The following is a 23,635-nucleotide window of genomic DNA, read 5'->3' as shown; positions in this document are numbered from 1 at the left end:
TGCACAACTGTTAGAGATGCACGACAGACATTTTTACAGAAATATCCTGCTTACACACCTTTTCTGTTGGGAAAGTACACAGTTACCTTTTCTAGGGTTGGCAGTTCTGAGTTCAGATTTCAGAATAATGAAAACCTTCAATTTGTTTATCTTCATACTGCAGGCATCTCTCATTGGCCTGCTGTTGTTCAAACACAGGACTAAATACAAAACTGTTTGCAGTTTAGTTGGAAATTTTTAGGTGCCATTCAAGCAAACTGAGCTGAATCATGTTTATTCAAAAGAAAACTTCTGTTCTGCTATTACAATCAACTAGTAAACCCCAGACCTACAGAAAAGAGTGTTTTGGTAGCAGCATGTAGTTTTCAAAACTATAGTAGCACATTACTCTTTAAGCTCATAAACTAAATACTGGAAGTCTGGTAATTTCAAAACCTAATCTGAATTCTGATCCTACACAGTCACCCACATACTACAGAATCAGCATGCACTGCTATATAGCCCTGCTACATTTTAAAGACAACTGTTGCTGGAAAGAATGCTACAAATTGGAGAACATGGTTTAAACAAATAAAAGGATTCACATTTACCCTATTTTTCAGGTTTTTTTTGTTTGTTTCTTTTTAAGATTAATTTGACACACAAGGTAAATATCTATTAATTCCATATTATTTCCAAGGTACCTTAATCTGCAGGTGCATATTCAGTGAAAATGGAAAAATCCTTATACTCAAAGGAGATTGTTAAAAAAAAAACATCAGGCAACAGTCACAGAGATGAGTCAGTACCAACCACAAACATGAGTTCATCATTTATGAAATAAACATTTGTTTTTCCATTCACGTGGAATATTTCAAGAAACTTGGAAAGTGAGCATAAAAGAAACTTTTAGATTGCCTTTTGTTCGTTAACTACCTTTGCAAAATACATGAAAAAGTAGACCACATGATCACTGAAACGTTTGCACAGCAATATTGCTAAACCCAACCCCATCCATAGGGAACATCTAAAAAAATCAGAATGCAGATATTCCCAGTGGAGTATGGTAAGAAGATGTTTAGTAAAAAGTAGCCATGTACTTCATCTCTTATAATTATTCAAAAATACTGGAACCTTTCACAGCTACAGCATAGTGATAATGCACTGATTCAAAGTAAGAGGAGTCTATCACAACATCATGCTTCTAGAAATCTTCCATTCAATTCAGTAATACATTCATTGGGTTTATGTTCATCTGAAAAAAAATTCACACTTGAAAACTATGAGGGCTGAAACTGCATGCACAATGTACACAGAGCTAACTTTCAAATGCAGGTTGAAACAAGGCTCTTAAAATAGGGAATTATTCTGGAAATGCTGACACATCTTTAACACTGAGTGGGCGCCAATATAATACACACATTGTGTACACATATGTTGCTGTCTTCCTGGGAAGCTTAACTGAAAGCCCACATGGTTGATGTGGGACAGCAGGAATGCCTCTTTGAAAGCACTCATCCTGCTTATTCATAGTATCTCAAATGAATCCCTATCCATATGGAAAAATTATGGCACAAAACAGTGCTTGTGATGGTTAACAATCCTTTTGAATCAAAACTACCCTTGATACTTCAATAAAAAACACCTTGCTGACAGAACTTAGGCATGACCTTAAGCACTTAAACTAAAGCAGTTCTGAAGTGCTAGAATTCTCCAGGTCATCAACACAGTTTAACAAATTTAATTGTTTCCAGATTAAAAAAAAAAGAAAGGAAAAAAGGCTTATTTTAGTTGCTCCCTCTCCTCCTCCCCAAAAAAGCACACACCCACTGCACAGGGTCAGACTCACAGAAGAAGAATGGAACAATAGATGGACCATCTGCTGCTACATAAAGCAAACTGAAAATCCAGGAATAAAGGAGCAGCATTAAAGTCAGCATATTGTTTTGATTTTCTTTCATAACAGATTCTTACTTAGTTAACTAAGTTTAAAAACAAAAATAAAGTGCCACATAGAAAACCTGTAGAAGCTTCTATACATAAGTACACAAAGAAGTATGAAATTTAGAAATATAATTTCACTTCCTTCAACAATTCCAGCGAGAAATATTTTATAATGTATATATGCATGTCTATAAGGAAAATCACTGGAGCTTTTTTTCCACATGGGTGAAGAAGGATCATATAAGCACCTTAAATAACAGCTCGGTGAATACGCACAACAATGTTGTCACAGCTATCAGCTGATTTCCCTGTAAGACAGACTTGTTCCCACGACAAAGTTTAAGGCAGTTTGAAGTCTGTAATACGCCAAAACCAAGCCTGAACAAGGTGTAATTGCCTAAAGTAAAAATTGTCTTGAAAAGACCCACTGCAGAATAGATGATTATGTGAAAAAGCACAAAGAAACATAGGAATAGCACATTTATACTTATTTTTTCCCCATCCATAAATTCAGGCTCAAACCACTGTAACAGATATGATTCTTCTCTTCCATTATCTTGGAGTGATTCAGCTGTTAGATACGTTCTGTCACGTTATAATTGCTACTAAGAGATAGGTGTTTTTGTTACCTTGCTTATATTGAATAAATATAGGCAAATATATTTCCTACGTGTTTTAGCTATTCATTTCTTCCCTATCACTCTTCTGGCTGCGCTGGGCTTATGTATTTTGAGAAACTGTCGACACCAAAACACCTTTCAGTCATCCACTCCAATAACACACCACATTGCCAGGAAGTAATAAAGGATTAAATTTAAAAACAAATATCCATGAATCTGTCCCTCTGTCTACACTCATAAAAAAATCTACTTTAAAATTCTAATAAACAATGCCTATCTTGCCCAATTAGATTTTTGGGATAGAAATGATAAATTCATTCAGCACAAAAAAAGAAACAAAACAAACAAACAAAAAAAACACTTAAAAGCAAACATTTCAAAGGGGCATATTCTTAAAGACACTGAAAAACTGCAATATGGCATCTAAATGCATTTCTGCCTGCCCAAAACTGAGATCTTCATGAACACAGAAAACCTTCTTCTCTGCTTATCTCCACCCCCGCACCAAAGAAAGCAGAACAATGAGACAAAACAAACTACTCATTCTCAGTGACACTTGAGACTATAAAATAAGGCAAAGTTCCTTTTAGGCAATCATTACCAGCCTGTCAGACAGATATGTGTGTAGTTAATGAAACCACATACGCATAGACTAGAGAACAGCTGTGTACCAACTGGGTCACCAGTGATCCATACTACTGAACACCTCCCAGATGAGTAGTGTCTTTTTACGTTACTGTGCTGCTCTGTAAGTGATTATGGCCTATTCATCATAGGGCATTAATTGTGGGGATTAACAGTAAAAGGAAGCACATGAACAGGATGTTTCTTTTATTTATTCATTTTTGCTTTGAATCTTTGTACTTTTGGTACATCCATTAATTATGAAGTAAAAAGGATATGCAGAATTCTGAAAAAAGAATTATGATTTTCATCTTCCAGTCTCCTATGCTAAACAAGTTCATTTAGAAGGAGTAAATGGAGATAAGATTTCATCTTGTTGGCACATGATTTCCTCAGCTGGACAAAAAAGAACTGGCAATATATGTGCCACATTATTTTCTGTGTCTTTTTTCCCCAGTTGGAGCACAGAACACAAATCACTTAGTTGTAGAAACAACAAACCACTGGCCACCAGGAAGGATCTGTCAGTAAGATGCAGTTGTGGATTAAAAATTTGTATGAAGTCAGAACAGACAGGAGCCTTTATCAGCACTCCTGTCATCCACTATTAGGCTGTTACTGCTATAGCCAGAAGGCACAGAATCCTAAATACTACTCTTTATTCTAATAAAACCTGGAAGCACTGCAGTGAATTAAATATCATAATACTTAACAGACATAAGTGACCGATGATGACCAACATAAGCAGAGAAAACAGAAATAACTAGAATGAACCAAGCTAGAAATAAAACAGGTGCACAAAGACTCTATTCTAATGAAAATATCAATTGTCTGTAAGTTATGATCAACTCTGCCATGCTATTATCAGGATGACTAGCAAAGGAACATATACTTTTCAGATTTTAGTGTTTCACGGCCGAACGTTAGGACAATATTTCATTACAAAAATACTAGTTTTCTCTAGTATTTTAAAAACAAATCATTCGAAATATAAAAAGATGGATAACAAGCTAAGCTACTGAATAGTTATCTCCTTTCCTAGTGTATCGGAGAGCAGCTAACTTCTTTTAATAACAAATATAATAGTTGGAACACAAGCTCAAGAGTTGTGATAGAAACCCTTACTTCTGAGTTTTAACAATAGACTATACTTGAACTACATAAATCATTTTCAGACTATCTGTTGCTCTCGATCTTCACTAAACATGCTTTTTAACCCTTTATAGCCTGTCACACTGATGAAAGACTTAGGTACCTGATTTGCTAAATATTTCAGCTTTGAGTTTACAGTTATTCAATTTTCTTTTGAAAAGACCAGGCTTTCTTCAATAAGTAAGAGCAGTGAGCATACACACTGATATTAAATTCAAAATAAAACATAATTTAGATAAGTTTTTTAATGACTACACCTCTTCAGCCCTATAAGCAGCTGAAAAAGTCAACATGCAAAGATCTCAAGGTATTTCTCTTCAGATCTACATACTTTCCCACTAGACAGCAGTTAAAGGTCTGCTGTTGGTCATACACCTGCAAGCTTTCAGAAACTAATGACTGCTTTAAACAAAATTTAAACATTCATCTTACAAATGTTCCTAGGTAACGGATGTTTTATTACTGACCCTGCATTTCATACTTCCCACGACAGACATTCATGACTCAGATCAACTCTGAGATCAGTTTGTGGAGTACTGTCTTGGATAAAGACCATTTTCTGAATCAGTTTGAAAACAAATGCTAATAAGTTTGTCTTAAATTAATGCCTTTCAACTTGTTACAACAGAGGCACATTTTGTCCTCATGCATTTTTAAATAATATAGTATTGTCCAAGATATCACAGTTAAAGAGTGACACCTAACAAATGAATTTTCTTCTTAAAAAGGAAAGAGTGTCTCTAATATAGGGTTAATCAAGGTTTTTTATTTCTTTTTCCCCCTTTTTGGAGGGAAAGAGGATAGCAAATCCTTCAGGACATCACTGAGGCCTGACACATACAAGGAATTAAGGTTATTAATGTGTTTCTCAATTCTCAGTGTAGATAACAGAATTTTTATAGTATAAGCCTCTATGCAAGTTAGGGAATGATTGCAGATTTTCTAGTAGGTATGTAGGTTTCAGTTCTTTGAATAAATGCAAGTTAGACAACAAGTAGCAGAAAAACACTGAAGGCTAGATCCCCAGATATAACTAATGTGGCTCTTTAAAATACACTTTATCAATTCAGATTTAACCAAGTCTTTATTTCTGCCACCAGTACAGAATCTAAAAGAAACCTTCAATATGCCAAGTACTTTTTGAGTGCATCTAGATCTCTACTCTCAGTCATTTCCATGTAAACGCATATTGTGCAACATTTTAGGCCTCAAGATGTAGAAAACAATGAGGAGGTGTTAATAAGCTATAGAGGTCTTATTTGGTATTCTTTCTTGTTAGGAGGCACCTTTATATTATGCGATACATATGCTAGACTAGTACTAGTGCATAAAATTATATGGCTGTGAACTTTATTCTTTACACACACCAGTATTATTAATATTAGGCTGAAAATACATTTGTGCTTTCTGACTATAACAAAATAATAAATTAAAGCTTTTTTTTTTTTAAATAAAGAGATTCCCTTACAGAAAGAGGATCTTAGTTCAATTAAATGTCACTACCAGTTACAATCATCCATTTATATTTCCCAGATCTTTATTTCTTACACGCCTGCTAGTGTATTATGTTAGATTATATTAGGAAAATACATAAGTCTATCTTCATAACAGACATGAGAAAAAATGGTGAACTCAATCTTTATGACCAAGTATGTGACAAATTACTTGTTCACTGCTGTTTTTGATCTGTCAAGATATTTGGTAATACATCCTCCTATATATTTCACTTTGCACAAAGTAAAGAATTGGATAACAAGCACACTACAGATAAAACCTTTAATTAAAAACAGGATAGTTATGACATGGGAAATCTACAGAAACTATGGTGAAAGCATAACATCATAAGCTACAGACAAATACAAATACAGTTTTCATATAATCAACAAGGTTGGAAAAGATCTCCAAGGTTATCCAGTCTAACTGTTTATCTACTACCAATATTTCCCCACTTAACCATGCTTTTTAGTACTACACCTAAAAGTTTCTTGAACACCTGCAGGAATGGTGACTCAACCACCCCCGAGCACCCTGTTTGAGTACATGATCACTCTTGGAGAAGAAATTTTTCCTACTATCTAACCTGAACCTTCCCTGGCATAACCCAAGGCCATTCTCTCTAGTCCTATCACTATTTCATTAATACATCCTTTAGCTCTACTCTTGCTGCACTCAAAACCAAAATTTTCAAGAAGCACTATTCACATTGCAAACATGTTGCTGATTACAGTAACCTCGTTGCTTTGTTGGTAAGTTTTATTTCTTATATATGGTTACTTAGTGATTTTTTAAATTATTACCTATTAAGATTATACTTCTTTCCAGATACAACTTACTGATGTTTCCTTGTGTGTTGGTGACACTTTGGGAGTTATTTCACCTGTTTTTATTTAACTGTTGCATTAAGTGCCTATCTGTTAAATCAAGCAAACTGCATCCCTGAGATGGCTCAAAGAGAACACGCTGTTTTATTGTTCAGAATTTTTCAATCTAAGAGAATAAGAGAAACGTACCAACACATTTGTCTTCTCAGTATCACAAACGTTTTGTGCAGAAGACAGTAAGTCTTCTTTTAGAATTAAAAAGCCTCATTCCTTCAATATCAATTTATAATTCTAAAGGCACTATAACTATTGACAATGCAACTATTGTGTCATTTTGAAGGTAAACAAATTCACTCAATACTGGAACAAAAAAAATTACATTATTTACAAAGTACTCTCTACTCCTTTTCACACATCACATTTCAAAAAAATGCAATGGTTATTTTCATCCATCGCCATCTCCATCAATAGCTCGTTCTCTCTCTGAATTCAGTTCAACTTTACTTGTGATAATCAAAACTCTTAATTCCTCTCCTTTTCAGATTAGAAGAATCTCCTATTCCATACAGCTTAGCTAAAATTTACTATAAGTTTCCATTTACAGAAATGACACACATTTTAGCCTGATTTTTGATCATTTTTTACTCTGACTATACTACGTATGTTTTTCTGAATGGGTTCTCCTATACATTTGAAAGGCAGCTCAGAGAACTATTAACCAGTAGCAAGTACTTCACTTAAAAGCTATTCTTCCCAAATTGTTTTTAATCTATAAAGAGATAAAAAGGAGATTTTATTCTTCAACTTTTAGCGGAAAATACATAAGAGATATAATGGAAGACTAAGTTCTCTAAAAACCAACCACACACTCAAAAGTGACCCTTTTAGGCCCATTCCAGGATCCTCCTCTTCTACAAGGTAACTTCAGAAGTCATTATTTTGTGTACTTCAATAAGATTTAAGGTTGCTTGATATTATCACTAAGCTTTATCATATCTGAAAACAGCACAACTTATCACATGCACATTTGCACCCAGTAGAGAGCGTGTAAAAATTATTCTGAAGGGATGTGGGAAACTAGACTGTTACAAAGGGGGAACAGATGACCAGTAGCTTCATTTCCAAATAAGACTGTGTATTCTTAGACCTCTCTGACCACGATTACTTTATTTTCAGAAAACCATTCATTCTTCCCAGCTAACTTTCTCATCCTATACTGTCCTCTAAAGTTGAAAACTAATGTAGGGAACTACACCAGTAGAGACACTGCATCAATTGTCTTGTGTAGTCCCAGTAGCAGAACTGTCACTCATTTTTATCACAAAAGAAAATATAATAACACATGAAAAGACTTTAGGGCTGGTTCCCCACAACTTGGTGCTTTTTGAAAGTTTTCACCTCTAAACACAGTGAATATAAATGCTGCACACCATAATTTGGCATTATTACCATACAAAATTTCTCTTAGGTACAAGTTATTATACAAAGTAGAACAATGAGCAGATCAGACTACATATACTCCCTCACAACAAGATAAATTCTGCATAGATGTCAACATCAAATAACTCAATAAAATATCCAAAAGAGCATTCTCTATTAGCACACAGTCTGATTTTATGAGAGAGAAATGTAAAAGTGAAGCACATATTATTCCTCCTCCGTCAACTCAATATGAATTGAGGATCTAAATCAATTTTAATAATTTAGAAACTTATTTTTTCAATTAGGATATACTGAGGTTTTAAAATCCATCTTCCTCAGGAATCTGAATAAATAGCTGCCTCAAAAACACCTCAAAATCAAAATATAGCCTCGCAACTGCAGCCACACAATTTGTTTTATATTGAAAACAAACTGTCATAACACTACCTACCGTCTGTAACCTCCATGTGTTCTCACCTGCCCTCTGCAACAAGAATTTTTGTCTCAAAAGGTCTATTTCTATTTCTATTTATGCTCCTTGTTTAATTTGACTAAAAAAATGGCAAATGTCACACATTTCACTAAATTTGCATTAAAGCTGAGTTGCTCATGAGGTTCAAGTATGTCCAAGAGTTTATTAGATCTGTTTTGGTTTACATCTGGTTTTACATCCCATTAAACAGGGAGAGAAAACAGGGAAAAATTCTCAACACTGTTTTTTGAAAGCTTTTATATTATGCATTTCCTTCTCCAAGTCCAATCACTTATGCACTCTTTTTTCTCTCTTCATTTTAATGCACCAATAGCCAAGGTCCATTGTTAATTTTCATATTATAGGTTATACACTGAAAGTGTTGTCTTTTTTTCAAGGACAGTAACAGACTTCAAGCAGTGAGTTAACGCTTCAGAAGCCATTTAAGCAAAAAGCAAGGATGCTGCTTCTTGTCCAAAATACTGTAGTGATGAAATCATCTGAAAAAAAGAAAAAAGAAAAAAAAGATACCCACATAGACGAAAGGATTCTACTAAGATTTTTACTTCAACTTCAGCAGGAGTAAAATAAAGCAAATCAATACATTTACTATCTAACAATTATTTATACAATCTAGAAGCTTACAGATCACGTTAAGCAGACTGATGGAACTTACAATGTTCAGATCAGAATTTACTGAAGACTAACAAAATGAGAATGGACAAATCAGATGATTCGCGAAGTGCTAATAGCTTTCACAAAAAACATAATTTCACAATAAATTTCAAACCTCAGTGAAGGCTACTAACCAACAACTATCAAATTAATTCCCTGATGTTGACCAACAGTCAATTGGCTCTTTTAAAATAGCAGCTTCAATTACTCAACAAATACAATGGACAGATTCAAAAAAAAAAAAAAAAACCACCAAAACAATCTCAACTTGACCAAAAAAGTTGTCTTAAACTTTTCTCAGTCTCCTCTGGTGATGCAATCACTCTTGTCTGGGTGAAGAACTGGCTGGAGGGCTAAAGGAGTTAAGTCCAACTGGCATCCCGTTATGAGTGGTGTCCCCCAGTGGTCAGTATTGGGGCCCATCTTGTTTAATATCTTTATTGATGACCTAGATGAGGGGATTGAGTGTACCCTCAGTAAGTTTGCAGATGACACAAAGTTGGGAGGATGTGTCAAACTGCCTGAGGGTAGGGAGGCCCTTCAGAGGGATCTGGATAGACTGAACAGCTGGGCTGAGCTCAAAAGGATGAGGTTCAATAAGGCCAAGTGCCGGGTCCTGCACTTTGGCCACAATAACCCCATGCAATGCTATAGGCTTGGGGCAGAATGGCTTGAAGAATGTAGAGAGGAAAAGGACCTGGGGGTGTTGGTTGATGCTCGGCTCAACATGAGCCGGCAGTGTGCCCAGGTGGCCAAGAGGGCCAATGGCATCCTGGCCTGTATTAGAAATAGTGTAGCCAGCAGGAGCAGGGAGGTGATCATCCCCCTGTACTCAGCTCTGGTACGGCCGCACCTCGAGTACTGTGTTCAGTTTTGGGCCCCTCACTACAAGAAGGACATTGAGGCCCTGGAGCGTGTTCAGAGAAGGGCAACAAAACTGGTGAGGAGTCTGGAGCACAAGTCTTATGAGGAGCGGCTGAGGGAGCTGGGATTGTTTAGTCTGGAGAAGAGGAGGCTCAGAGGAGACCTTATTGCACTCTACCACTTCCTGAAGGGGGGTTGTGGTGAGGAGGGGGTGGGCCTCTTCTCCCTGATAAATAATGACAGGACGAGAGGGAATGGCCACAAGTTGCGCCGGGGAAGATTTAGATTAGACCTGAGTAAACATTTTTTCTCTGAAAGAGTGGTCAGGCACTGGAATGGCCTGCCTAGGGAGGTGGTTGGGGCTCCATCCCTAGCGCTGTTCAAGAAGCGTTTAGATGAGGTGCTAAGGGATTTGATTTAGTAGTTGGGTAGGGATAGTAATAGGAGGATGGTTGGACTAGATGATCTTGTAGGTCCTTTCCAATCTAATGTACCTATGAATCTATGAATCAAGTTACAAGGCTAGTCAAGTTATGAACCTCAAATTCTTATCAAATCTGTGCTTTCATAATAAGCAGTAGAAAGGTCTTTACTGAAAGTGCTCTGTACTTTGACATGTCGGTTAAAGGACTTAATTCAAAAACCTTAGCTGAGCTCAATTGTCAGCATAAATTGAAAGAAAAAAAAAGTACTTTGTAAACACACTAATTCACAGCTTCACATGCCAAGGAAATGCATGAACAGAGAAAAAGAAGAATCTGAACTATTATATGACCAAGTGGTATAAAGTTCTCCCAAGAAAGCATAAAATAGGAATTCTGAACTAACTTCACCCTCAAACCAGCCTCAGTGTTTCTAATCTTTTCAGCTTTAGCTGCATTGCCCACAACTTAGTATTCGTATTATTGTCCAATTCCACCTCTGCAATGCCATTTAAAGCCAAGTAGCCAACTAACTCTGGTTGAAAGAAGTAGTACTTAGATTCATAAAATACAGACATATGCTTTACATTTTTACACTTGTCTCAGAAACGTTTAAGTAGACAATGAACAAGTTCCATCTCAAGATGTACCATTATTTTAAAAGATTATAAAATAATACTAGTAGATTAACAAGTATGACATTCAAATATATAGAGTATGTTTCCAAATGTAGCCAGTTGCTTTCTTCCCCTGTAACAATAACTTCCCTGTCCAACTACTTCAGAGACACAGAAAACCAAACAGGAAAGTGAGAGTGAAAACCAGAAAAACTGGCTGGGTGTCATCGTATCAAAGGCTATTTTTTTTTCCCTTAAATATTGACTACACTTCAAGCTGACTGCTTTTTAAAAAAGATCTTGAAAAATATTTATTTAAATGATCACTTGTATGTTTTCTTTATAAAGTTAACAATTAAACTACTTAGGTTTATGGAAACATTTTGAAGTGAAGAAGCTAAATAGAAAGCTTCTTTTACTAACTTTACAACAAGAGTTGAAATGATTAAGCTCAGAAGAGGAAGCAGATACTAGCCACAAGGCTTGAGCAAATGAGTATACCTTCATTCAACTTAAGACTAGGACATGCACGCAGATAAGAATCACCAGGAGATGAAGAAGCGACACTTCTGGAATGGCTGGAACAATACTACTATTTTTTGTTTAAACGTTCCAGCCTTAGTTTCTACTGTATGTCAGAATACACCTTATAGAGGAATGGCATCTAGATGTTTTAGCACAAAAAAAACCACCGTTTCTATTACATTTCCTTCTTCAGGCTTCAAACTATCATTCTGGCAACATAATTATCACCTTCCAAAATATAAATTTAAAGAGCAATGTGAATCATTGCACTTCATTACTATGTTTTGTTTTAAAATCCTTCTCCAATCACTTCACAGAAATGAACCTGGTAAATGACAATAAATACACTAACTGCACCTTCTTCAATAATTGCCTGCTCTACATAAGACATAATTGAATCACCACTGTCACTCTTATGCAGAAAGGGAAGTGAGAAATTGGAAAGAGGAAAGCTATTCAGCAATTCTAGCACCTAGAAAGAGCATCCAGAACATTGTTTAAGATGACTGGCTCAGTGATTGTGGCAGACTGTTTTTGAAGAAGTTACATTGAAACTGGCTTTAATTTACTGCTAACTGGAAGTAAAACCACAAGCAAATGCGTGTTTTGTGCACCACAGGGATGTCACAATCAAACCTGTCTACATAATGCAGTCACTTCTGTCAGATTTCCCTTACCATAAAAAGTTTTTATTTCCTTTGCAACACAATGACTTCTGTAGGTACAAAAAAATATAGGTTATAGAGAACACCACAGGCACAGCTCTAAACAACTCATCCAGGAGTTATAGCAAGGATGCATCTAAATGAATGTTTTTACTGTACTTATGAATTCAAACAGAAAGCATCTATCAAGATCTATACTCACTCAAGTAGTATGAACTGCATTTTTGCTCCTGTTAGATAAACTGTACTAAGTATTTTCACAATTGAAGGGTCTTTAAATACTGACTCAACATGAAAATCCTTACATGGCAAGCAAGCTTCAAGTAAGTTACCAAGCACAGTAGGATGACCACACTACACTGACTAGCTATAATCATTACTGAAGACCTGAAAGGAACACACATCAGTCAAACCTAACAGCAGTGACATTTACAACAATATGGACATTTCACAGTTTCTACCCCCAATTTCACCAGCAGTAAAACTAGACCACAAACCTATTCACATGCTCAGGTGCACACAATATGGCAGGGATACAATCTGTCCATACACTGTCTCTGTTACCCCTTCCTCAGTACCTCCTTTGAATCCTTTGAAAGTAAGAGACGCTGGAAACACTGTCATAACTTTTGTTTGAATAGGTCTAAATATATACCACAAATGACAGATGTCAATTGCCACATCTCTGCTTCATCCCTTCTCAAAGCAGCAGATTTCACACAGAAGTCCTTGAAATATCATTTTAATATTAGTTCATAAAACGTTCAAATATTAATAACCTTCTTACCCACCACTGAAACAGTACACGAAGTAGACACTCATCTTTGGTTATTAAAATTGAAACGCAGCAAATCAGGAATCCATTAGGTTTCTAAACAAATTTCTCAGCACCAACTAACATTAGCATCACCTTATGCTAATATTGTAGAGTACCTCAAAAACATGAATAATATTTTGCTCCAATTCAGCACTCGTGAAAGCTCTATGTCAACATCCATTATGGCTCCCACAGTATTGAGAAGCGAGCTGGGGAGGTCAAGCTCAGACCAGATACCAGTCACTCACTCTCTGCCAGAGAGATAACTACATACTGTAAGGCCTCGTGAACAAGTAATTACAATGAAATTAATGTTTTATGAAGGAAATGTTCTTGGTTTTAAAGGTCGCAAAGTGACAGATAAGAGCATGCAGCAGAACAAATGCAGCAAATTATTGTTTGACATGCAGGGTCAATGAATCCAAACAATAAATACTTCTGCTCTTTAAATAATTAAAAACGTCAAGACAATAGTCACAGAAAAACAGCGTTAAGAATGCAGACAGGCCAGATAACGTAGTTTATATTTAAATGTTTCACTTACCTGTCCTGTGACTGCTCCTCATACATTCTTTCCTTTCCTTCTTTGAAGAGTCTTATAGCCCGTTTCGATTTTTTCATGAGACTGTCAATGTAGATTTTAAAATACTCATTCTCACTGAGTTGTGCAAGTTTTTGGTTGTCATCATATTTGCTCAGTATAAGCCGCAAATGCTGATAGGTGTCTGGTAAAATGTCAAGTATGTAAGGCGGGCTGTTTTTGAGTTGAAGCTTTGGATTTTGGCACAGTCTTACCTACAAGCAAAAATAAGTGAATTTTAAAAGACAAATATGCTGGGGGCAAAAGAAGGTCTGACATCTTAAAATGCACAGGCATGTTTATCCAACTTTCAGAAATGAAGAATTAAGCCCCACCTCCATTACATTTCATGAAATCTCAACATAGCCCCTGATGTTAAAGGAAATCAAATTAGACATAATGCTGTCACACCTACAACAAACACGGTTTGCTTGTACAGCTTTTAAAGGAAGAAAAGTTTTGCCTGCCCAGTATATTCTAGGAACTATACTAGCAAGTATAGCACAGTATTGCAAGCCATGCCAAGAGTAGGTACATCGTAATAGAAAAAGAACATGTTCATGGACTTGTAATCATTACCTTTCTAAAATAAGCAAAAAATACTGAATAATGTTTTTTTTTTAAATAAACTTCAGATTAATTGAGTACTTTTATTTGAATTTAGTCTTCACTAGAAATGTTTCTGGAAGAATGCGGTACTGTTTTTGTTTCCAGAACACATCCATATTTAAAGCAATAATCTCTTTGCTACCTGTATTATCTGGTAGTTTTTTCTGTACAAAGTGAAGGAATCAAAACTATCATCTTTTTAACACTATTGTATTGATATAGCAGAGTTACCCAAGCTCAGCTAAAACACTGCAGTGAGATACATTCCACATGCCTGTACACATGTGTACTTACCTATAAGAAAAATAAGCCCTTGGCATATAAAATTTAATTGGTATCATTTGGGGATTGCCACAGTGTATCAATGACTTAGATAATTTGAGATAACTAACAAGGTTATAAAAGTTCCTTAACACCGCTGAAAGAAGATTCCTATTTCTAGTAACATACCAACTTCAAAAAAGTGCATAGTATTCAGCATTTCAGGGAGGAATGTGTTCCATATACATCCCTTTGTAAACTTGAAGCTATACTGCTAGCTCCAATCCCAATTTCATGACCTACATCATAGTGAACTAACAGACTCTCATGCATTACAGTCAAGTAAAAACATAATTATTTCTTTCTCAGAATGAAACATATAGCAAAACATACCACACAATGAGATTTAGGGAAACTGTGGCCACGATGAGAAGTGGTGATAGAAGAACAGACAGAAGTCAATTAGCAACAAGCTTAAAAAAATGTCTAGCACTATTAGAACAGTGTAAACTCATTAGTACTACAGAAACAAGTATCATTCAAAGGCAGTATTTAAAGCATGATATTTGCAACAGTACCCCTCATATTACTGATCCATTGTAATTTCAGTAATTTGTACTACCCCTCCACATACTACATCAAGTAATGGATAAGAAATCCATTTGATGTACTGTAGAAGAGACAGTCCTTCCCACAGAGAAATTTACAGTCTCAGTGGGAGACAAAGCAGACTGATACAGGCTAACATGAGGACATGAACATCACACAATTCAGCATGCTAGTGAGTGGTCCAGTATGCTAAGTGTTTCTAGGTCTAAACAGTAAAGAAGGTCTTCAAGGCAAGCTCTAGAATAACTTAAGCAGAACATAAAGGAGTTCCTCCAAAGAAGAGAAGGAAGCTGGAGATAAAAAGAAGCAAAGCATAAAGACTTTTTGGTAATCTCACAAGTAAGTGATGAATTCTGGAGCTGCAGAAACTTGGAAAATAAGTTGTTTATATTTAAAGTGATAAAGAAAATGTTATCAGAGTAAAATATACAGTCAAAACCACAGTTTAACTGATGCCCACAATAACGTTCTCAAAGAACATACGTTGCACACGATAGTATTCTTTAAAGGTCAGAAAAGCAAACCTGAACTTACTGATGGACAACATAGCAACTAGATAAGTTTTAAGAGAACAGACAGATACAGAAGATCACATTTGTTCTGAGGGATTCTGAAACAACTTCAATAGTTCAATTAAGTGACTTGCCTGAGTGATCAAGAAAGGAACTAACATGAGAGACTTAAAGATTACATATTCTATTTTTATGTTGAAATTAAGCTGACAGACAACTCTTTAAGGAGACTTCAGAAATAGGAACAAAGAAAGCGCAGACAGATTTGAAAGTCACATACATAGAACACACAAATTTTTTGTAGAAGAGTTAGGAAAGAACTGTAATCCCAAAAGATAGGAATAAAATTTTCCCAGATAAACCCTTATGAAAATTGTAGACCTTTTTTCATGTGAATTTTTGTTTTCTGATTTGATGAAAACTCAAATCAATAAAGATAGACATTCTCTCAAAGCAAACTCCAGATGCCACCAATCAATATCACTGATTAGATGTTTCAACCTTCTGGAACAAGGAGCACAATAACAAAAAATAACAGCTTAAAGAAGGAAAATATTTACTCAGGAAAAAAAATCAGCAGTGAAGAGACTACAAGCAGAGAAGGCTGCAATCATTTTAATTGCTTATTTATCCTCACTTTTCTTAAATCTCATGATCAAAGAATTATCTCTCTTTCTGAAGTCTGTATTTTCAATCAGATGTGTCAACAAGCAAAAATGTGAATGGCTTTGTATATACTAAACTACAATTAAAAATAATTGCTTATCCTGTATAAAAAAATTGCTTATGTTGAATGTTGCATTTTAAACAGTCAATCCATTCAAACACAAAAAGAACATCCAGTTAAAGAATTATTTTCTCCTTCAGATGTTCTAGAAAGGTTTTGTTGGCTGTTTTTTTTTTTTTCCAGTCTGGTGACATTAGTCACACACGCATCAGAACAAGATCCTGTGGTCATGGTTTACCAAACTACCTCATCTCTTCAACTTATAGAAATAAATGCAGAACACTAGCAGAAACTTCAACTCCAGAACAAAGCTTAAAGAAATGCATACAAAAAGTTTTGTATTGGACAGCTCAATTAGTTTTATGCATTCTTCGTGGAAGAAGAAGAAAAAAAAAAGCTAATTTTCAGTTAGAGTTATGTAGGCACTGAAGTGGTACGAGGCTTTTTTGCTTTTATTTTTTTGCACAAGGTTGCAGCCCAAAGGAAGTCAGTTTGTAAAGAAATGGCTGGTAAACCATATGGTTTCCAGAGTCAGGATGTCCTGATACATATGACAGCAGTTCACAATTAAAAGCAAGCAATAAGAAGTGACAACTGCTGACGCAAAAGATTTACCAATCCACAGAAGTGGTGCACATACCTTTCTTCAAAAGAAAACAGAACTCGGAGCAAAACAAAGAAACAAAAATAAAAATCTCCATACTACATTTACAGAGCAGCCCTTACCCAACACTTCAGCAGCAGACATGAATCATATCACTGCATGATTTGTGTATTGTTGTGACTGAAAGCATGTTTTTTTGTTTTTTTTTTTAGTTTGCTAATATAAAAAAAAGAGAGAAAAGCAATCAACTAGTGAGTTACTAAGAAATGTTTCTCTCACTGAGGTAAACCAAGAAAGACCTCCTTCTACTATCTCAGTGTAAATTTGAATATTTATTGTTCCTGTAGATCTGGAGTAGAGTGCAATTCTATCCATCAATAACTAGAAGATTATCTTAATCTAACAGAAACAGACTTTGAAACTGTTAAAAAACTCCAGGCAAGTCCAGTACCTACAGGGGAAAACAAAAAAAAACCCACTACAATAACACCTTCCTTCCAAAAACACACACAAAAAAGCTAGTCTTCAAATTGTTGAGGATACCAGACTGCAGGTTTAAAGCTTTATTCCATAACATCTTCAGATAAAATAATGGATAGCCCTCCTATTAAGACAACAGACTTCTTCCAGAAAGCTACAACTTCTATTCACATTTTACTGCAAAGTTGAAAACCCTGCAATGGCACAACAAAATAACTTCTACTCAAGCAAAGTATAAACAGATTATGTTGGGGCTGCTAAACACCTAATGTAAGTCAAATACAATGAAAGGAAAACAACACAGATAAAACAGAGTATCTAAGGAGATCTGCTAAATATTGCTTTCAGCTGCTTTGAATGGACTAAACTACATCAGAGCATCAGTGCTTTTACATTTCAAAATTACACCTCTTGACAGTGTGGCAGAAAGTACTAAAAAAAAGTTAAAGTATTAAAAGCATTCTTAAATAACACAAGTGAAGCTCTGAAGATACCACAATAATTCTTCAGAAAAACACAACACACAGCACTACCAATTACGACAACATAACAAGAGAGGGTGAATCAAGAAAAGAAATTAAGTATAAGGATGATATTGCTTCAACATGGACTTCATTCCTGCCAGAAATTACACTGAATGTAGTGAATTTTATTTTGCACTGTGGGGTGTGTTTGACACTTCAGAGGGATGTGATGCCATCCAGATGGACCAAGACAGGTTCAGGCAGTGGGTCCAAGAGAACCTCATGAGGTTCAACAAAGGCAAGTGCAAGGTGGTCTTGCACCTGAGTCAAGGCAATATCCATTACACTGGAGGATGAACTGGAAGACAAAAGGATCAAGCACAGCCCTAATGAAAAGGACCTAGGGTTACTGGTAGACAGCAATCTGGACGTGAGCCAGCAGTGTGCCCTTGCAGCCCAGAAAGCCAAACGTATTCTGGGCTGCATCAAAAGAAGCATAGCCAGCAGCACAAGGGAGGTGATCCTGCCCCTCTGCTCAGCACTGGAAGGTCCTCACATTGAGTTCTGCATCCACATGTGGAATCCTCAGTACAGGAGAGACATGGATCTGTTGGAGCATGTCCAGAGGACATCTCTCCCACAAGAGAGCTGGGGCTGTTCAGCCTGAAGAAGGCTCTGAAGTGACCTGACACTGGTTGCTCAGTATCTACAGGGGAGCTACAAGAAAGAAGGCGATGGACTCTTCAGCAGAGTCTGTTCCAATAGGGCAAGGAGAAATGGTTCTAAGCTTACAAAGGAGAAATTTAGGTTAGAAATAAGTAAAAAAAAAATGTCTTTTTGAGTGAGGAAAGGCACTGGAACAGATTGCACAGAGATGTGGTAGACGTTTCTTCTCTGGAGTATTTCAAAACCAGGCTCAACCAGGCTCTGGACAACCTGATCTAGCTGTAGATGTCCCTGTTCACTGCAGAAGAATTGGACAAGATGACCTTTAAAGGCCCCTTCCAAGTCTAAGCATTCTACAATTCCCTGGAAAGGCTTCTCTTCAAAATGTATTTGGAAGTAACCAATGACCCATCTTCTCAGCTGAGCAAGAAATAAGCAGTTATTCAACAGCTATCATGTTGCAACTGCACCATATGTTTCCATGCTGGAAGAATACAAAGTAACAGGGCTGATGTTACATACCCATAAGAACACCTGACTTCTGAGAGCCATTTACACTTTGTTCCGATTAGGAAAGGAGAAGCTTTCATTTCTCTATTTAAATTCTTTTCCATGGACAATCTATGCAGATGTAAAACTTTATATTAACTTCAACTGGGTAATATATTGAAAAAATACTGTGGCTACAACTGTTGATTTCCTTTTCCAGATCCCATATGGAAAAATGATATTTAGTGTATTTGCAAGATTGTGCATTAATGTAACAATCACAGTAAGTGTTGCAGAGAATAAACAATCAGCACAGTTTCAAGCTGCTGAACTGCACTCCAGCTGCTTGTATACTGTTGAAAACTTCTTTACTAACAATGTCAGTTTAAAGGAAAAAAAATACTACTTACTAAATTATAGCAGTAACACTTTACTCACTAGGTCCGTAGTGGAAGCCTTGGGCATACTCTCAGATAATTAGTAAAATAGCAAATCCCCATGTACAGTGTCAAGCAACTGGGTGAGCCAAGATTGATGCTTTGCACTGAGAAGATTAGCAATATCATGTCAAGCGTTTGAGTGCTCTTTTTCTGAGCCAATGTGTTGAAGTACTGAAAAACGATTGAAAGTTCCTATAATATTCCTATTTTAAAAAATCCTGCTCAGAACATCACAATTCTACAAGCTTAAAACCCACCATAGTATAATGTGCACAACAGTACTACTAAGTCTAAATAACCAGTGTAGTAAATTAACTGAACTGCTCCCATGTTTATGTAATAGACATTCTCTCTCAAAGTTCTTCCCAAGATAACCATCACCTTCCAGTAGTAATGCATTCCTAGTTTCTAGGTTTTAAATTCATTAGAAAGAGCTTTTACATACAACATAAAACCTATCTTAAAGTATAGTTCCTATAAAATACCAGCATTGGTGATTGTGGTTAATATCCTACTGTTGAAAACAAATATTTCATACATGTGTGATACTACCTACCAGTAGAAGAAAAAGCAGAAAGCATGTAAGGAGAGGTATGGAATGGAAGGGACGAAGGAAGAAAGGAAACAAACAGGGAAAAACTGAGCTCTGCTTCTAGTTTTAAAGACTGCTCTTTTTCCACTCTTTGGTCAAATAACAGCTTTGCTTTGTTTTCATCTTCCCTTTCATTCACACCTTTAGAATGGGAAAACTGCAGCCACCTAACCATAGTAAAACAAAGGTTATCACAGCTATTATAGACAAAGCACAAACAAGAATACTATTATTACAAGAAGCAAACACAGACCTCAAAGCCACAATCTTACCTCAGGTGTCATCCCACTGATTTTGCATAGCCTACTCCCTTCACTAGGTATTAATTTTATCAGTGAACAACCACAGACATCAGTCATGGGACACACTGCAAAAAGGGGATTTGAAGGAACACTTGAACGAGCAGGTTTCTATTTCTGATTTTAATCCTTGGTTTTGAACTTAGGCAGATGAGTAGGCCTTCCTGTGCCTACTGTCACATGAGGCTGAAACTTAAATTTGTTTGACAACATATTAAATTTACTCAAACACATCCTTTCACTCTAAGTACCAAACACTAAAAATTCAAGCAGAAAGCTACAGCATTCTCACACTATGACATCATCCTGTCTGGTATACTTTAATATAATTTGGAAATAAAATTTGATTAACTGAGAGCAGCATAAAGAGGATACATTAAAGATCCAAATTGAGGACACTTATCCAGCAAAATGAAAAAGAAAGCATAGTACAATGACCAGCCTTTGCAGTGAATTTTACAGAACAGGCCCTGCTGGCTGCTCTGATGCTCTGTCAACAAATAGTTACCCTATAATAGATGAGTAAAAATAATGTGCAAGTCCAAGCACTGGGGTTAAGATTTTCTGGTATTTGTGGATACACAAACAAGCCAGAGACAACAGTACCATACAGACTTGTAAATTAAGCTGTACATTCCCCACACGGTTTCAACAATGACAAACTTCCCTCTACCAAATAAAAGTGTCTGCTTCCAAGTGTTTATATTTGCAATTGTCATTACAAGATGCTCACTGTTTACAGCATACAAATCACTAACAGGAAAACGTCAAAGACTTTGTGTTGATTCATACAATACCATTTGTAAGAAGGCTGTTTTTAAAGTTTACAATCATTATCAGAAATGTAGTAGAAATACAGTTGCTCTTCTTGGAGCATCAAAAAAGAAAAGCGCACAAGGACTTAAATACTTTGAAAACACCACTCAATACTGCCCATTATGTTAAATTAACTATCTCTGTTATAACATTGTAACTACTTGGGAACTTCAAGAGGTGTTAAACGCCTGCGTTTCACAAGAGCCACAGGGAAAGAGAACAGTTACACTAACTCCTGGAGTTAAAAAGTAATTACACTTGATATAAGGACCCAAGGCTAACAGCTTCAAGAGGAAGCTGTCAAGCATCACTCATACGCAACATAGATTGCCTGCACCTCCTGAACAGTTGTCTGTGCTATAATCAAACTATTCCTAATATTGGTAAGAAAATCTCCTAGCTAATCTGCAGCAACATGTTACCTTGAACAATGTTAAACAAAATTTCTGAAGCAAGTTCAGGGACATAGAAGACCTCGAAAACTAAAGTCCATATTCCTTTTCCCTTAAAAATAACTTCTAGTGTAGTGTATTGCTAGTTTCAGAGTGAAAATTGGAAGTACTTTAAAATTGAAACGCAGAGCACACACTGAAAAGTTAGGTGTGCCATACAAATCTGATTACTGAACTGACAAGAGCAACGTCCCTCATTCCCCACGCACAGTCCTAAAAGCACAAACGTATCTGCATTACCATCACGAGCACATCTCACAGGACGATGAGCTTAACTAAGTTTCATGCTTCAGAGGTCTTGTTTGAAGACTAACAACGTGATCCAACACAAAACACACAGAATATGCGATTACAAGACCAAGTTAAGCAGTTTCTTGTTAGGACAGCTCAGCTTTTCAAGTTTGAGTCATTTTAAAGGAACTGAAAATAACAATAGCCTGAGGCAAACACACATATTTGTCTTCCCAACACAAATCAAGATTTAAAAAAAAAAAAACAAAAAACAAGCCACACATAGCCAGAGGCCACGGGAAAGAAAAAGAAAAAAAAAAATGAACCGTGGTTAAATAACATAAGACTGAAGAAGTCCCCTTACTTTCCGTGGCACGCACAGCACAGCAACTGAAGCTGCAGGAAGACGCTATTTCCCTGTGCTCATCTGTTTAAACATCCCCAATTCTTCACCCAGAGCACACACACACACTCACCACTTTGTCCATGAGCTTCCAGGTCTTCTCCACAGTCCTCCGGTCGGCAGCCGCCTGCTTGGGGGGGCCCACAGCATCCTGAATGGCGTCGATGAAGCCCAGGATCCGTCCTTTGCGTGGGTTGCGGCCGTTCTGGGAGTTGGCCATCTGGGAGCTAGGCTGGCCGCGGGGACAGAGAACAGAAGTCTCACAAGGTGCTCCAAAACATCGCAGCCAGCGAGGTAACACTTCCTTCTTCACAAGCAGGGAAGGGCAAGAGCAGGGCACGACTTAAACTTCCCGTGACAGACAGCCTAAGCCCACCTGGGCTCAGTGGATAGAGGCGGAGGCCATCGCGGATAGCCGGGAGGGATGGGGTGCCGGGAGGGATGGGGCCCGCCCCGCACCGGCGGCCACCGGGCACACGGCGCCGCCGGGCAACAAAAGCGAGAGACGCACCGCGGCCAAAGGGAGGGAGGGAGGGAAAAAGGGAAAGAAATCAGAGCGGAGCGAGGGCGCAACGTGAGAGGCCGCGGACAGACACGCACGGAGCGGCACCGAGCCCGGGCTCCTCCGCCGATCTGCGCCCCAAAGCGCGGGGCCGCGGCCGGCGGGGCGCGTCGGCTCTCCCGCTCACCGCCCCGGCGTGCGGCCGGACCGCATCCCGCGCCCGTCCCTACCGCCGCGCGATCGCCGCCGACGAACACGCGAGCCCCTCCTAGGGCTGAGCCCCGAGGCACTGCCGCTGCCCCGCCGCCCTGCCCGGTCAGCGAGCGAGCGGGCGGCAGCTACGCGCTAAGGAAGAGACAGAGAGAGGCACACGCACAGGTCTGTATGCGGCACGGCGCGGCACAGCTCGCAGCCCCAGGCAGGACGCGGTCTCCGCGCGCTCCGGGAAAGTGAGGCTGGCGAGGCTCCGGCTGCCCCGCTCCCTCCCCCGCCCCGCGGCGCTCTGGCGGCCGCTCCTCTCCTCGCAACATGCCCGCCCCGAGGCCACGGCTCGGCCCCGCGCATGCGCACACTCGAGGAGCGGGACGAAGTGGGCTGCGACTCCGCGGAACCCCGCCCTGGTCCCGCGGGCGGGAGCAGCCTCACCCCGCTCCTCGAACAATCAGAACACAGAGATGCTTTTGCTTGACGTAGAAGCCAGCGAGTGAGCTTGAAGCTGGGCAAGGGGCGGGGTAGAGAAAGCTTCCGGTCCCGCCCACCCACGCGTGCCCGCCCGAGGGG

General features: G+C 37.9%; 1 protein-coding gene across 5 annotated transcripts in view; it reads right to left on the bottom strand.

Annotated features, from left to right (window-relative positions):
* Positions 1 to 23,385, bottom strand: part of CBLB (Cbl proto-oncogene B) — a 122,924-nt gene extending 99,539 nt beyond the window's left edge. For 3 of the 5 annotated variants that reach the window (XM_065741970.1, XM_065741969.1, XM_065741971.1), the window contains exons 1-3: positions 23,232 to 23,324; positions 22,427 to 22,585; positions 13,664 to 13,914 (exon numbers count right to left, since the gene is read on the bottom strand). In XM_065741970.1, the coding sequence (XP_065598042.1) occupies positions 13,664 to 13,914; positions 22,427 to 22,573 (398 nt within the window). In that variant the 5' untranslated portion in view covers positions 22,574 to 22,585; positions 23,232 to 23,324. Of the gene's footprint in view, positions 1 to 13,663; positions 13,915 to 22,426; positions 22,613 to 23,231 lie in introns of all 5 variants that reach the window. The other 2 variants (XM_065741973.1, XM_065741972.1) reach the window with 2 other exon arrangements.
* Between the last annotated feature and the right edge of the window lie 250 nt (positions 23,386 to 23,635).

This window comes from Cyrtonyx montezumae, unplaced genomic scaffold (assembly GCF_038088225.1).
Source record: "Cyrtonyx montezumae isolate F1298 unplaced genomic scaffold, pur_monq_1.0 scaffold_3, whole genome shotgun sequence".
Taxonomy (NCBI): domain Eukaryota; kingdom Metazoa; phylum Chordata; class Aves; order Galliformes; family Odontophoridae; genus Cyrtonyx; species Cyrtonyx montezumae.
This window is presented reverse-complemented; position numbering and strand designations above follow the sequence as displayed.